At 38.3% G+C, this 17,466-nt stretch overlaps 1 protein-coding gene across 2 annotated transcripts in view; it reads left to right on the top strand.

Annotated features, from left to right (window-relative positions):
* The window catches only part of GNE (glucosamine (UDP-N-acetyl)-2-epimerase/N-acetylmannosamine kinase), an 84,723-nt gene that overhangs the window by 63,903 nt on the left and 3,354 nt on the right, over positions 1-17,466 (top strand). For both annotated transcript variants that reach the window (XM_021004600.2, XM_021004601.2), the window contains exons 8-11: positions 4,921-5,050; positions 9,593-9,814; positions 12,546-12,728; positions 17,113-17,229. In XM_021004600.2, coding sequence (XP_020860259.1) covers positions 4,921-5,050; positions 9,593-9,814; positions 12,546-12,728; positions 17,113-17,229 — 652 coding nt within the window. The remainder of the gene's footprint in view (positions 1-4,920; positions 5,051-9,592; positions 9,815-12,545; positions 12,729-17,112; positions 17,230-17,466) is intronic.

The raw sequence follows: 17,466 nt of genomic DNA, 5'->3' as shown, positions 1-17,466 counted from the left end.
GCAAATCACTTAACTTCTTCAGGATTCTGTTTTTTTTCTTCATGTGTAAAATAAGCAGATTTGGAATTAGATGATTTCTAGGGTCCCTTTCATTTATAAATCTATGAATCTTAATGGAAATGTGAAAAGGAAATAGGCAAGCTTTCACAGGATGTTGCTGTATACTTTGTCTTCACAATTTTACAGTGGAATGAGAATTGTGTCTATTGTTTATTGCTGTTAAAAAACAGTTGGACTGACACATTCTCTGAAGGTCAGAGTCACTTTCTTTTCCCATCAAACCTTTGGAGAGACTGGAGATGATTTGGAAGCACAATCTGAGGACTCATAGAGCTATGCCTATTGTTGGCAGACTAGAGGTTCTGGAAGTCAGTGTGGGCAACTGCACCAGGAAATCAGACCCTAACGCTGTGTATGCCAAGGGTACCTGCAAAAATAACGGGAGAGAAGGGGCACAAAAAGGTCTTGGTGTCTACTGGGGACCAGCCCTATGATCTAAACATAAGTGGTACACGTTCTGGACGACAGACAAACCAAAGAGCATTACAAGCTATTGAGAAAGCAAAGGCCCAAACTTGTTGAGAACCTTGTTGTGTATGCAAATAATCAACTTGTTACCAAAGATATGAATGAATGGATTAACAACTAAAAAGAAAATGGCTGGAAAACAAGTCAAAGTAAGGATGTTGTCCACAAAGACCAACTCACTAAGCTGAATAATATGACTTGGGATGTGGCTGTTGAGTGAAAGTATGTTCCTGCTCATTTAAAAGGTGAAGGCAATGCTGAAGTGAAAGATTAGGAAAGTAACTAGAAATAAGTGAGAAGATTCAGTCAAGTACTTGCAGATACTGAATTTAGTTGAAAGTGTCACTCCATTTAACCCTGCAGTATGATTGCCAAATCATTTTCTCTTTACCTTTTTATCTCCTTGTCTTGGAGCTGTATTCCATGGCTGTCTTTGGCCATTTTCTTCATATGCTTTCTCAGTTTTTCTGTGTGCTATTTAAAAATTTTTTAAAATAATGCAGACAAGAAAGAAACGCATACTATCAACTGTAGAAATTGTTCACATGTGCGAATACTAAGAGAAAGGCAGATATCCTCATCTGGGTCAGGTCCAACTGAATTCTGACTTGCTCAACTCTTGCCCAAAACCTAGAACCAATCTAGACAGCTTGACTGCTCACATGACTTAAGCTAATGAAAATCTCAACTTTTCCTTCAGGTAAGATGGACGGCTAAACAAACCTTACCATCAGCCCTGATGCTGCTTTCTAAGGACTTCCCGGCTTTCCTTGTTTGTGTGTTCCTTGTCATCCTAGCTACTGACAATCTGAAGATGCGTAGCTGGGGCCGCGCAGTCTGTCCCTCTGGAGCATTCTTATGACTTTTAGAACTAAGACTTTTAAGTTTTTTCCTTTGCCCAGCAACCAAACTTTCTAATATGTTGTCTTCCCCCAACTTGACCATGGACCAGTCTTTCTCTAGTTGTTATCCCCAGTGCTGAGCATGGCACTTGGCACTTAGTAGGAATAGTTCAAAAAATGCTTTTTCAGTAATTCATAACGTGTAGTTTGTGACTTCCCTGACCCTTCCTGTAAGTGCCATCTTTACTTTATGAAATGAACACTTTTTTTTTCCAGTTAAGAAAAATCTTAAGGATTTCGCAAAGGTAGAAAAAAAAATCAGCAATAAGGAGGGACTCTGGGAAGAAGCCCCAAATGGGTGTTCAGTGATATTCCAATCAGTAATGATGTTGAATGCTTCGCATTTAAAATTTGTTTTTCCTGTTTTTGTAAAATGTGCTTTACTTTTACAATTCTGGATATTGGTTGCTCTTACAAGTTTGTAGAAATTTCTTAATAGATTCTGGATGTCAGAGTCAAATAATTAAATTGTTCCTGTTTAAAAAGAAAACAAAACAGTTAGAGGCACTAAAGGCATTTAACAACCTGCTCCAACCATCCTTTCAACATTTACTACTACATCACTCTACGATCTAGTTCATTAGCTTTTCTGCTATTCCTCTTGCATGACATTTCATCTTTCAGCTCCATACCTTTGCGCAGGCTGTCCTTTCGTGTCTGTAGTGTACTTCCTCCTCACCTTTGCCCTTCGTTTCCTTCAAACCTTAGCTTAAGCTCCACTTTCTACATAAAGCCTTTCCTGATGCCTCCAGATGCTGGTGCCTCTCCCCCTAATTACCATGCATTTATGTTGTATATACTTATATATGTATCATTTCCCCTGAGAGAATGTAAACTCCTTCAGGGAAGGTACTGTGTAATTTTTATTTCTGTATTCCTATTGCCCTGCCCAGTGCCTAGCATATATGTAGGTACTTAATAAATGCTGATTTAGGGGCAGCTGGGTGGTGCAGTGGATAGAGCACTGGCCCTGGAATCAGGAGGACCTGAGTTCAAATCGGGCCTCAGACACTTGACACTTAATATAACGTGTGACCCTGGGCAAGTCACTTAACCCCATGGCCTAGCAAAAAACAACAACAAAATAAATGCTGACTTATTGACTCAGTAGAGTAAAATACAGCCCTAAAGATTTTCCTTTTAAAAGAGGTGCTTTCTCATGCTTGCCCAACTCCAGAAAGAGAGTTGATAGACTCAGGGTACAAAATGAGACCTATATTTTTTGGACATGGCCAATGTGGGAATTTCTTTTACTTGACCATGCATATTTTTAAAAGGTTTTGGTTTTTATTTTTATTTTTCAGTGGTATGGGGGTGTAGAGTAAATAGAAAGGAAAGAAAATAGATTTTTGTTCATTAAAAAAAATAAATTTAAGAACTAAAAAAGTACTCCTTTATGCAAGAAATCATGACAGGTATAACCCTAGAAACAATTTTTACCTGTTGACCCACTAAGTATCAACATGTATCAAGGCATAAAATAAAGGGATGTGTGTATCCATTAAAAGTATCCGCCACTGTCCAGGAGGACACCCTGTACACAGTCTAAATAGAAGAGGAATTGTCTCTTGAGGGGGAGATATTAAAGATGCTTCTATTTATATATGGCATTGTGCTGATCATATCAAGGCTCCAAATATTACAGGAACACTATTCTTTAGTGAGCTCCACGGTCATTCAAGAGACTGGTTTTGGAAAAACAGTGTTTGAAGGCCATGACATATAGTTGGATGTGTGTCTGACTGAAATATTTATTTAATCAATACAGATAAATGCAGCAGAAAGAAAATACCACTTGGCCTTTCCATCTACCATGAATGAAACCTTCCTTTAATGTCTTCTCCGATTAGTGTGAACTCATTGAGAGCAAGGTCTTTTTTCCTTTTCTGTTTGTATCCTAAATGCTTATCAAAGTGCTTGGCACATGGTAAGTGCTTAATAAATGATTTTCCATTTCCTTTCCCCTCTCCCACCCCTCAAGACAGTGAGCAGGGACTTAAATTGAATGGAGATTAAGTTGGATTGCATTGGGAAATTATACAGCAATTTCTGTGCCCGCCGCTGCCATAAACAGCCTTTAAAAAACAATGCGTTCTCCCAGTGATGGAATGTAGCTATGAACTATGGAAGACCAAAATCTCAGAAGAATTGCAATTGTGGGTGACTTACAGACAATGAAAAGCAGATAGTTATGTTCCAGCCAAACCAGTCATTCCTAGTCCGTGGTATTCCATGCCCTCCCTCCTTGCTGCTGTTCTGCAGTCCCTGGGATGCATCACCTCCTTACTACATGTTCTAAGCTTGCAAGCTCCCTTTAAGATTCAGCTCAGGTGCAACTTTATACATACATAGCCTTTCCAGATCTCTCTAGTTGTTAGTGCTCTTTCCTTCTCCAAGAAATTACGTCGTATAAATTTTGTGTTTCTCTTTGTACGTGTTGTTTAAGGAAATGTTAGCTCCTGTAGGCAGGGCATTTTTGTCTTCAAATCCCAACTGCCAAGCATAGTGCCTGGCACATAGGCACTCAATAAATGTTGGCCAAGTTGAATAAGCAGGTTGCAGCATAATAGCAATGATTATTTTGCACATGAGAAATGATATAAGGAGCTTGACGTTTATCTAGGGAGATTGTGGCATAACTATGGATAGCAGTGGTAGTCAAAAATTTTAAAAGAACAAAAAGGAAGGCCTCCATCATGGGTAAATCCTCTATGGAAGATTTACAGAAATACATGTACAAGAATCCCACAGGATGAGCAGGCCTGGATAGGGTGCAGTCTATGTTTTTAAAAGGAATAACCACACCAATGAGAACACATCTTTTGAAGTAAGTGTTTGCAGTGTCAGCAGGTTATAGGTGGAAATGTCCCATACATAGCTGGAAATAAGGGTCTAGTATAAGACAGATTAGGGACTTGGGATTCAGATGCATCAAAATGGCAGTTGAAACCAAAGGAGTGAATTGCCAAGGGCAAGAATATAGAGGGATAGTAGACAAGGACTAAGGACAAGGCTTTGAAGATGGCTAACCTTAAGAGAAAGAGGAATGAACTAAGGAGAAAGAGAATGAACAGTTAGAGACATAGGTGGCAAACCACAGTAAGGTCATGTTTCTATGAAACAAATAGAAGAAAGAGAATTCCAGGAGTGAGTAGTCTGCAGTATCACAAGCTGCTGAGTAGTCAAGGAGGATGAAGACTGAATAAACTCAGTTGGATTTCATGGCCTATCATTTAGATGAAAAAATAAGAAGGGGGCATCTGGTTGATTTGCTTCAAGCTATGTAAAATTTTGGATAAACCAATGTGACTTAACAAGGAATTTTAACTGGACTCACTGATTTTGTAGTGCTGTTTATTGTAGAGCTATCCTCAATGTATGCCGTGCTAAATCTTTGGATTATCAATCTGAATCAGTGACCATTTTTTATCCTTGGTATATAATATTTTTAATACGTTCCACTTCTTACTGGCTTTGGTCTCCTTTTTAGGGTGAAGTAGTTAAGAAGTATACTCAGTCCAATCCTAAAACCTATGAAGAAAGAATTAAATTAATTCTACAGATGTGTGTGGAGGCTGCAGCAGAAGCTGTAAAACTAAATTGCAGAATTTTGGGAGTGGGTGAGTTTTTATTTTTAATTTTAAATACCTCTATACCAGTGCAGAGTAAGTTTATTAGATTGTAAGATATGCTATGCTCTGATTGTATTTTTCAGTTAATAAACAATATTAAATGACAATTGTTTGATAATGGGAATAAGCATTTTTATAATACCTATTGTGTTCCAGCATAGCATAGCACCACTTTGCCAAGAACTTTTACAAATATTACCTCATTTGAGTCTCACAACAACCCTATGAGGTAAGTGCTATTATTATCCCTATTTTACAGATGAGGAAGTGGAGGCAAACAGAAGTGAAGCGACTTGCCCAGTAAGTGTCTGAGGTCAGATTTGAAATCAAGTCTTCCTGACTCTGGGCCCAGCACTCTGGGCTGCCTCTGCCTTTGTGACAGTATGTGAAGTAGGAATCCAGAGAAGGAGTAGCTTAGTGCCGTCTGGTGTCATCATAGAATGGCTCACAAAAGGAGATATCCTTGAAGGATGTGGTAGGATTTGGACAGGAGTAAGCGGAGAAGAGCAAAGTAGGGCATTTCAGGTTGGAGAAAAATGATGAAGGCACAAATCGAGGAAATGAATATGGTGTACGTGAACAGGCAAATTATTTAAGGACTTCTTCACATAAAAGAGGGGGTTGGCTCGTTCAATTTGAAGTCCTTCACTGAATGTTTTATTCTAGTTTCCCTAGTTCTTTAAATGATCCAGTCTTGCATTTCAAGGACCTAAAGGATGTCAGTCCTCATTTATTACCATGTCTTTTCCCAGAATTAAGTAACATGTGAAAGAATAATAGCTCACATTTATGTAATCTTTTTTAGTTAGCAGAGTGCTGTGAGATAGGCCATCTGTTATTAGGCCCATTTTGTAGATGAAGAAACTGAGGCTTAGAAAGATTATGTGACTTACTTGTAATCATGTGGCTAACAAATGTGAGCTGAGGTTCAAACCTAGGAGTTCTGATTCCAAGTTCTTTATTCTTTCTATTATGTTAAGAGACACCATTAGCCAACACTTGCTGAAGGTCATATTATGATAATAAAAAATAAAAATATATTGCATTATCTGTTCTTTGCATAGCATGGGCTGTCTGCTCAGTTATACACACCTCCTGTTCTGGAAGGGTTCACAGTGGTCAGTGCCTTTTAATTAAATAATGGATTGCTGGTTTTACTTTCTTGTAAAGATATCTTTAAACTAGGTCAGTATTGCTTTGTCAGTATTGTTGTAGAAGATACTACAATTTTTTCATTTTTAGCCTTTTAAAAAAATTTGGAAAGTGGAACCATGGTAGGGAGAGTTTGGTACAGAAATGCTCAGTTTGGGCATTGTTTTTTAAGAATATAGATACTGTAAAAAGTAATACCCCAAACTTTATGAGAAATGGTGAAGTAGTTAGACACTTAGGGATAAGCTGCCCACCCTCTCCAACAAAAAGTAGAAATGATTCTAAATAGAAAAAAAGAGAAGTTAAAAAAAGGAAAATCTTTTTTAAAAACCTCATAAACAAGACTCAGCAACTGCTAGTCTACCACCAAGGTCACTTGAGCCATCTGATACCTGCTTCTGGTACCACAGGACATTGATACATACTCTATGTGGACTTTAGTGAAGAAGTTAGTAGATGGGGAGAGGTGCCTCCCTCCACTAATGAAATAGAGTAGAAATTTTTTTTTTTTTAGAAATAAAAGCAGATGTCCATTACAAACAACACTCGAAAAAATGTTCAACCGCACTAATGGTCAGAAATGCAAATTAAAACAACTTCAAAGTGTTGATTTATACCTATGAGACTGGCAAAAATAACAGTGACAAAAGTCAATGTTGGTAAGATTGTGGAGAAACAAGGTATACTCATATATTGCTGGCAGGATTGCAAATTGATTTTTTTTTTCTTTTTGGTGAGGCAGTTGGGGTTAAGAGACTTGTCTAGCGTCACACAGCTAGTAAGTGGCAAGTGTTTCAGGCCTCATTTGAACTCAGGTCTTCCTGACTCCAAGGCCAGGGCTCTATCCACTGCAGCCACCTAGCTGCCCTGCAGATTAACTTTTGAAAGCCAATATAGCAGTATTTATCAAAAGTCACAGTTGTGATCATACGGTATATTAGGATATACACTGAGTATTATAAAGAAAAAGGATATCTGTTGACGTGTGTGTGTATGCATGATATATAATCAGCACTTCTTTTGCATTTGCAGAGAATTACATACAATAAATGCCCAACAGTTCATGATGACTAACACTCTGTTATATCAATGTAATAGAATGTAAAAATGCTTATTAAATATAAGTATATTTAATATATGATAAACATATTTATTAAAATGTAAAACTTCACTAGGACTTTTGTAAAGTAATATAAAGACATTTGGATACAGATATATATGTGTGTGTGTGTATGTATGTAGTATTTGAAATGAAGCAAAAGCAAAACCTTTAAAAGTTGTATACTGCCAGTGATATAAAAAGAAAAATATGTGCATAGATACAAAGAATAAGGTGATATGGACTCTTAAAAGAATGCATTTATGCATATATAGTTATGAATGTCTAATTTGTTCTGTTGCATCAAAGCATAGTAATTTTAAAAAATAATGCCAGATTACTTTCCAGTGTCTCCTATTTTGTATCAAAATAACCTGCTTCCAATGTTTTAGGGTTTTCTTTTTTTCTCATACAGAACACAGCCTCTGTTTTTTGTTGTCTTTTCAGGAAGGGAGGGCTCTGCCATCTGTACCTACCCTTAAGTTACTTTGGTCTTTGCTTTGTTCCACATGAGGGTGTGAGGACTTTGGCCATCCTCCCCTGCACTAATATTACAGGCACCCTCTAGCTTCCACATACCCAGTTTATGAACGAACACCCCCACTTAAAAATGATCGGCCTTCATTGTGCCCAGAGAGCAGATGGGATTTCCCCTCATCCCAAGTTCTATAAAATTCCAGGCAAGGAGATATATTTTTTGAATTACTTTTTCCCTTCACACTGGGGTGTGTGTGAGAGGGGAGGGAGAAATGAGAAAGGGAAGGCAAAGTGTAGTATGCCACTATTTTTCTTCTTGTCTGATAGGCAAATGTGACCAAAGAGGCTACACTGTGGAGTGCATTTCCCCCCCATAGAAATGGCTTTATAACTAGCGGTTGGTTTGCAGGCTTCCCCAGAAAAACCCATTCTAACACCTAATGTACCTGAAACATCGAGAGGAAGAGGAAGGGGCACATTGCACAGGAGTCAATCACAGCATCGTGGATTTAGAAAGTACCTCAGAGGCTATCTTGCCCAATCTCCTCATTTTACAGATGAAGAATCTGAAACCCAGAAGGGTCACATAGATAGTGACAGGCAGGATTTGAATCCGGCTTGTCTGACTCTAAATCCACTGGTCATTCCACTTTATTATGCAACTTGAAAGGAAATACAAATTAATTCCAGGTATATTTTTAGTTACTTGGCTTTGCTGGCTAGTTGGGAACTTAATTACCATTTATGTTTCTTTAGAGAAATACATACCAAATTTCAAACTTGCCAACTATTTTTGGAAGTATATCCCATTTGTAGAAGTTGTAAACTGCCTATAACAGAAACTAAGCTTGGTATAGCGGGTGAAAGATGAAATAACTGAGGAAACAAAGGTCTGAGCTTCTGAGCATATAAATTTATTAAGCAATACATGCTAGTTGCTTAACAAACTGGGAGTAGACCTCCTCAGCTTTGGCTCTGGATCCAAAATACGGGGAGGAGGGGAGATTTTTATGCCTTAGAAACAATCAAATAAGACTAATTAATTAAAAGAAAACAATTAACCAGTATACAGTAGGTAATCTGATTTCTAATTGGAGGAAAGATTAGGGACTTTCCAAGTTGAGAGAAGAAAAATAAACAGGTAAAATTTATTGAAATCAGAAAAAGAGGTGTCTCACTCTCCCTGAGGGTCTGTATTCAATCAAAGTAACATGGAAGCAATTGATTGACCAGCATGGGGCCAGTTTTCAGATAAGATACGTGGATTGCTTGAAATGTATAATTATGAGAAGATTCCTTGCATCAGTCTTTGGGTCTGACTGGGTTTCTGGTCAGCCTAATCTAGTTAAGAATCTCTGAGCAACAGGTAACTTGGTTCAACTTCACAGCCACAAAAGATAGGTTCAAACAATGCAACAAGGTTTTCTCGCAATTCCGACAGTTGAAGAAAGTTTTCTCACAAGACAGAAATTGGACTAGACCCATAATTGAATAGAAGGGGAACTGAGCTAGAACTGAGCAGAATTGAGTCACAAGATGGAGTCAATGTGGTTCACTCAATTCTTACTACCACTTGCTGTTCTAATTCCCTCATCGGAAAACCAGATTAGTTCTTTAAATGGTTCCCCAACAACGTTATTTTTTCATTTAACATCCACAACTTTTATAGCCACCTCATATTTCATTGCCAGTCCTGTGTAGGTACTAACCACACTGAAGCTTAAGTGAATTAAGTTATTAAGCGTTCTTTCTTCTTTCTTAGAAATATTATCTGATTTTTGTGTATTTTTGATTGTGGTCAGGTATTTCCACAGGTGGACGTGTGAATCCTCGGGAAGGAATTGTACTACATTCTACCAAACTTATTCAAGAATGGAGTTCTGTGGATCTGAGGACCCCCATCTCTGACACATTGCACCTCCCTGTCTGGGTAGACAATGATGGCAATTGTGCTGCCTTGGCAGAAAGAAAATTTGGTCAAGGAAAAGGACTGGAAAACTTTGTGACACTCATCACAGGCACAGGTGAGAGAAGGAAATCAGTGCGGCTGTTTATTTAGGAAGTCTCTGACACAGATGTAGTGATTTCTTGAAGAAAACATCTTAGTCCCTTGAGCAGTGTGGCTCAGTGAACATGGATCCTTTTCTGTTTGTCACCTTATGCTGATTCCTAAGCCTTCTTGATGCTAGTGCCTTCCCTCTGTCCATTCTCTGTAATTTATCTCGTAGACAGCTTGTGTACACAGTTGTTTGTATGTGGTCTGCCCCTTAGACTACGAGTTCCATGAAAGCAGGGGCTGTTGTGAGCGTTTCTTTCTTTCCCCACACTTAGGATGGTGCCTGGCACATAGAACCTGCTTAGTAAGTGCTAGTGACTGACAGACTGATTCTGCTGTTCCCAGCTCCTCCTGTCACTAACTGATACTAAAGTATTAAGTACTGTTCATATCATCTTCATCATCATCATCCAACATTATCCTGGCTTATCCTTGTAGAGCACTTTGTGGGGGTGAACTTGTTTTCTGACTTACTTTCCATTTCTACAATAAGATTTCTTAGTGATGCACTTTATCTATTAAGTATGTTCCAGAAAAACTGAGTATGAAGTGAATATGTATCCAATAATATTTTCCCATGAATGCTTTTCATCAAAAGAATAGAGGATTTCTACAAAAATTATTTTGTCCTAAATTTAATAAAAATAACAATTATGACATTCATTTCAAGGAACAGTCTGCTTTCATCAATGGTCTATTAAATGAATAGACTCCCCAGCACAATTCCTACAAGAAGTTAGATGGATAATCAAGCCATATGATTTTTGCATGTCATTAAAACTACACATATTAAAATATTCTGCAGTTAATGCTGTTTATCAGGATTCCTAACTGATTTTGTCATAAACCCCTGTTGTCACTAGGAAAAAAAAATACAGACTCTTTTGGTATTAAAGTCTTTCACAGTTGGATTCCAGACTGTCTTTCCCAGTGATTAGACATGACTTCCTTTCCACACAAACAAGCCTGTTTGCTTTTCCCTATACCCGACACTCTATCTCCCCTCTACAGCCATCTCTCATGCTGGTGTGCTCTTTGTCTTCACTTATGCCCACCTTCAAGGCCCAGATCACTTCCTTACAAAGGACTCTCTCTCTCTCTATCGTGTATTTTGTATACAGTTACCCCTTCCACATCACAGGGGTTAGAGGCATGGTGCAGGGCACCCCACCCAATCTGGAAAATCCGCATAAAATATTTTGGCTCTCCCTCCATACCAGAGAAGTCTGAATTATTATGGCATTAAAAGATAAAATATGTTGATACTATACAATACTATACATATATTTTATGCATTTCAGAGTTTCTAAATTTTTTCTGTGTCACATGCTGGCCTTCACATGGCATCTGTAGCTTTTGCAAAACTCCCCAAAAATTCCCATATAATTTCTTATGCTGACCCTTGATATATCGAACCCACAGTGGGGAAAGTCATGCTGTGGAAGGGATAACTTTATGTCCCGCATTTACGTAACTGTGAACATGTTGGATCCTCCAGTAAATAATAAGCTCCTTAAAGGCAGAGAACTGTCTCACTTTGGTGTTTGTATCCCTTGTGTCTAGCGGAAAGCAGGTGCTTAATAAATGTTTGCTTATTGATTGATTACCTGTAGTGCATCATCTATCTAGACATTCAGTTTAATAGGTAGAATAATAGAAATTTGGTCCATCTAAGAATAATAAAGTCTTGGTGAATTGGGATACTTCCTAACAAAAGTCTGATTTATAAGTAAATTGGCAGCTTGTTAATTTTCAATGGGCATGATATCTATATAGAAAGTTAGAATGCTCATGTTTCCTACAAAAGCACTTCTAATGTTAGTGGCTTGTAAGCATCTTACTACCATTAGCCAGCTTTATTCAGTCTCCTGTGGTTCTCACATACCTGAGTCTGCTCTCCTTGCCCTGCAGCAGTTTTCTGAGGTTCATGTGCCCAGCACAACTTCTCACTTCCTTCACTTTGCTTCACTTCAGCAAATCTCTGTTTTTCCCAGTTCCTCTGCTTCTAGTGAAATAAATGCCTCTGCTCACTCCTCTTGCCTTTTCAGTTTATTACTTGGTTTGTCTTCATGCATGTCTTTTGCATGTCTGCAGAATGAAGGGTCTGAATTAGTTGTTTTCCGAGGTTCCTTCTGACTCTAGCGCTAAGATCCAATGATCCTGTGCCTATGCTTATTTCAATGCCAGTGTGACCTTTGCCTGACTTACCTGTTTAGCAACCAAATTCTTAGTATTCCCTCAGAAGTCAATTATTCTTTTAGGACAGAGACTTATACTCCAGTAACACCTCATTTATCTAACAATCTCAACCATTTGGGGGTTTCGGCAAGAACCAGTAAGGCCTCTGGACAGTCAGAGCAGATGTTACAAAATCTTTGTGGTAAAGCTCTCACACTTTAGTCACAGGAGGAAACTTGAGCCTTTTGCTTAGAGCCTATTTACTTTTATTTTAAATAGGTGTGGTTATTTGGTTTCTCTGCCCCATAGCACAATAGAAGCAGGAAGTAGAGGGATGAGGAGGTAGCTGCCAGCCAGTCTCCCTTAGCTGATGGCCTCCTTTAAGGAAGGACACAGAGACCCAGGGACTGGAGAAGCATCAACCCCAGAGAGCTGCACACCTCCAGAGCCCCTGAAGTCCTTCCAGAATCACTGGGACCGATGAGGATGGCACTGACATCTGAATGCTTTTCTCTCTCTAGGAATCGGTGGTGGCATCATTCATCAGCATGAACTGATACATGGTAGTTCTTTTTGCGCTGCTGAGCTTGGACACCTTGTGGTGTCTTTGGATGGACCTGATTGTTCATGTGGGAATCATGGATGCATTGAGGCCTATGCCTCTGGGATGGCCTTACAAAGAGAAGCTAAGAAACTACATGATGGTATGGTGGCTTCTGCTGAATAGGAGCATAAGGTTTTTGTAGATAAAGATAAGTTGTTCAGAATATATAAGTCAAATAGGAAGATACAGCACTGTTATTTTCATTTTTTTTAGCATTAACTTATATATAAGATCTAGCACATTTGTCCAAATATAGCCCACCCCTAAATATAGACCTTACCCTAAAAATATGTTCTCTCTGGGAAAAAAAAAGAAGTATACAATGAAAAACATTTACCATATAAAAAACTCCAACCAATTTGGAAGAAATCTTATTTTTTTCTAAAGGTAAATGTTTCATATTTATGGAAGTGGAACCTAGAGTTGATATGTTCTGGCCGCATCTGCCATAATCCCGAAACTCCTGATGTCTTTGCCCTCAAAATAACAAAAACAGTAATAATATCTAGCATTTATATAGTACCTGCTGTGTGCCAGGCGCTATGCTAAGTCTTTAAAAATATTATCTCATTTGATACTCTCAACAATGCTGAGAGGTAGGTGCTGTTATTATCTTTATTTTACAGTTGAGGAAACCGAGGTAAACAGAGTTTAAGGGACGTGCCCAGAGACATGCAGCTAGGGAGTGTCTGAGGCCAGATTTGAACTGAGGTTTTTCTGACTCTGGGCCCGGCACTCTATCCACTGCACCAACTAGTTGTGGGCTTTCATTAAGGAGGCCAGTACAGATGGGGCACTCTCATTTCCCCCTCTTTCCACTTCCTCTCTCACTCTACCACAGGGTCATCCCATCCAGATTAAATGTAAAAATTGCATTTCGAGAGCCCTGAGATGCTAAGGACTTATACTTTGTGAGAGAAATGTTTTGACAGCTCTCCTTTCCCTCTAATAGCGTCTAATATACTAGGTACTATATATATCTATATATACCTAATATACCCTCTAATATAATAGGTGTATTCATACACCATCCCCTTCTCTCCCATCTTTTCTACAAGTCCACAACATTTTGTCATCCTCATTTGCAATTCTTGCCACATAATTTCTGCCACATCTGACAAAATATTTTAACACTGGAAATTTGTAGAAACTGCTTTCTCCCCTCATGCTGCCCCATCTCACTCTTCCCCAGTCTTAGGTTCTTTGGGGGTTATTTCTCTCACCCTAGGACTGATGAAAAACTCCCCCAATAATACCTGATTGGAAAGACAGAGAGTATGTGCCCTCCAGAACTTCTCCCTGCTTCCCTGGACTTCGGCAGCCAGTACCTGCACTCTCAATTGTCCTTGCCTTGCTGCACTCTGGGAGCAACTCCCTTTATTGTCAAGTTGGAAGACCTTTCTGCTCTTTAATTCACTACTCCTGCCAGTTCCCTTGACTTCTCTTTGAAAAGGTTTCATTAAGACAACAATGGACATCAGCATAACCAACTAAGCTTACCTCATCACTACTTAAAATCGTTTCAGTACATTAAATAGAATAACTTTCATACACTTCCCCTGAATCCTCATCTGCATTCTTTGTCCATGCATTCTCCTTCACTGTTCCTCTTCTAAGGCCGCAGTTAGTGTGTGCTCTATTATTCCTCTGCCTAATTTTCTGCTCTTTGACCTCAGACTTCATAGTTGCCTTTGGAACTTAGAAGCCTTGGGATCATCTTTGTCCTAATGTGAACTGCAGTATCAGCCCAGGGAGGAGATGCCATGGGATCCCTTCCTGCTACTCACCCTAGTTGCCCATCTCAAGCCCCTGGGATGTGGGAAGGAAAGTCGATGGGTTTTATAGTGAGATCCCTAACTCTAAGCAACTTAGGGCAGGGGTGTAGACCAGTTATAAGTGGAAGTCATCTGTCTCCCTTATCTGACAATAATAGCAGGAAGAGGTATGATGACATATTCTCTTCTGAGAATGAACACAGGTTGATAGAGAAGTTGTTTCTACTGCTTCAGATGATACCAGAGGTACAAGATATCTAATTTGTTTCTAAGAGAATAATTATAGACTGCATTCAGGTTTTATACAATCCAGATTTGGGAAAAAGTAGAATCTATATTTGTACCAATATGGTATTTATAATCAATTCCAAAGCTCTGCTTAAAAAGTGAGTATGTGATAGCTGGTTATCTGGGCAGTGCTTGATTTTCACCACATTGTCTTCTCAGAAACCATGTTATTATTTTTAATCTTGTTTTATTGCTGTCTTTTATTTTTCTATCACCTTCATTTTTTAATATTCGCCTTCTGCCTCCACCATGCAACAAGACAAATATTAGAAGAGAAAGAAAAAAAGGCAATTCAACAAAACTGATCAACACATAGATCAGTTGTGTCTTATACTGTGTGTAGTATTCCATGCCCATAGTACCACACCTTTACAAAGAGAGGAGATGTATTTTCTCAACTTCTCTAAGGTCTAGCTTAGTCATTACAATTATAGAAGGTATGATTTTCTTTTTAATTTACATCATTGTAGTCATGGTGTATATTACTTTCCTGGCACTGCTAACTTTATTTTTCAGCAATTCATCCAAGTCTTCCCATGCTAAATTCCATGTTTTTAAATAGAGTTTCATAAAGCAGGATGTATTTTCCCTATGGTAACAATAAGGAATGAGGCAGTATGGTATAGTGGACAGAAGGCCCACAAGATTCCAGTTCAAGTCAGGCTTCTGACCCATACTGCCTCTATGACTGTGAGCAAGTCATTTAAGCAAATCTCTAAAATTATAAGTTGTAAAACAGGTGATGATCTGCATTAGTAGAGGGAACTTTTTTACCAGGAATTCTCTATGCCAATGAAATCACAGGTCAGTACCAATCTGATAGAGGCATAGAAGAGCCGGGCAATAAGCTGGGAGAAATCTGAGGAAGAAGAGGCAGGATCAGTTAGGAGGCTATTATAGTAGACTAGGCAAGAGATCAGGGCCTAAACTAATCAACAAATCAATTTAATTGAACAAGCATTTGTTGACTGTTTGCTAAGTTCCAGATGCCAGGATTAAAAACCAATAGCCTCTGTCCTTAAGGAACTTACGTTCTACTTGAAGGCAGGAGAGAATTTTAACAGGATTGAGGTGGTTACAGTACGAATAGAGAATAGGTCAAATGCAAAAGATATTGTGGAGGTGGAAATGACAGGATTTTTCCATTTATTGTGTATGTGGGCTAAGGGACAGGGAAAAGTAAAAGATGAATGTTATGGTTATAAGCCAAATATATCCCTGAGGAGGTCAAAAACAAAGTTTTCATATGCAATAAAATATTCACAGAAGTGTTTTTTGGTGGTGGCAAAGCATTGGAAACAAAGTAGGTGTCCATCATTTGGAAGATAGCTAAACAAACTGAAGTATGTGAATGTAATGTAATAAATTCTGTGACATAAATGATAAATATGAAAAATTCAGAAAAGCATAGAAAGATTTATATGAATTGATGCAGATTACAGTAAGCAGATCCAGCACAATATATACAATGTGATGGAGTAATATTGTGCTATAAGAAATGATGAGGGGGATGTTTTCAGAAAACCTGGGAAGATTTATATGAACTGATACAAAGTGAATTGAACAAAACCAGGAGAACATTGTACACAGTAGCAGTAATATTGTAAGGGTAATCAACTGTGAAACACTTAGCTACTCTGATCAAGACAATTCCAAAGGACCCACAATGAAAAATGCTATGCACCTCCAGAGACAGAACTGATGAACTCTGAATGCAGATTGAAGCATACTGGTTTTTACTTTTTTTGCCTTTTTTTGTAGAACATGGCTAATAAAGAAATGTTTTACATAACTTTACATGTATGATGGTATCATATTGCTTGCCTTATCAAAGGGGGGGGCAAGGCTACAGGGAGTGAGAATTTGGAACTTAAAAATTTAATAATGTTAAAAAAATATTTAAAAACCAATATATACTATGTAAACATAAAGAATAATAAATTGAAACCAAATGATGTGTTATTATAATGACCAAGCTTGCACTTGGAGAAAAGCTAAGAAAATGCATCTCCTCTCCCTGCAGGACAGAGGTAGGGGACTATGGGTGTGTGACAGTACCTCTACTGACAGATGTAGTTGATGTATTGATTGGTTTTGCTGAACTGCTTTTTTCCCTTTTTTTTTTCATCTTTATTGGTCTCCTGATTATAAGGGAGGGGAGAAGAATATATCCAGAAATGAATATGATAAAACAACAAAAGGCATCAGTAAAAGTACAATTTTAAAAGAGGTAACAAACTCAATACTTGGGAGGATGGTGGTACCATTAATAGAGGGGAAAAAAGGAAGTGGGAAAATGACAGGTTCAGTCTTACATACCACTATGGGTTTATTAATGCTGTATATGTTTGATCTCTCTCTCTCCTTCTCCCCCTTCCCTTCTTCCCTCCCTCTGTCTCTTTTTCATCTTTCCCAAAATAGAAGACCTTCTCTTAGTGGAAGGAATGTCAATGAAAAAAGAAGAAACTGTTGGTGCTCTTCATCTCATTCAGGCAGCTAAGCTTGGCAATACAAAAGCTGCTAGTATTCTTAGAACAGGTAAGAGACCACCCATCTTACTGGGACAGTCTTCAAAATAATGCTGCATAGTTAATATTTTTGGGAAGTAATGCATAGTTTTGAAATTCAAGTATCATCTTTAAGAAAAAGCTACTTTTGGTTCTGTGACTAACTTTGTTGAATTTTCCACATATTTTCACTGTTTCTTGACTATGATGTGTTTCTCAGATTAACTTGTGATTTTACCTTTGCACGGTTCTTAGTTGTGCCATTTTT

This window comes from Phascolarctos cinereus, unplaced genomic scaffold, assembly GCF_003287225.1.
Source record: "Phascolarctos cinereus isolate Bilbo 61053 unplaced genomic scaffold, phaCin_HiC Scaffold_4;HRSCAF=312, whole genome shotgun sequence".
Taxonomy (NCBI): Eukaryota; Metazoa; Chordata; class Mammalia; order Diprotodontia; family Phascolarctidae; genus Phascolarctos; species Phascolarctos cinereus.
This window is presented reverse-complemented; position numbering and strand designations above follow the sequence as displayed.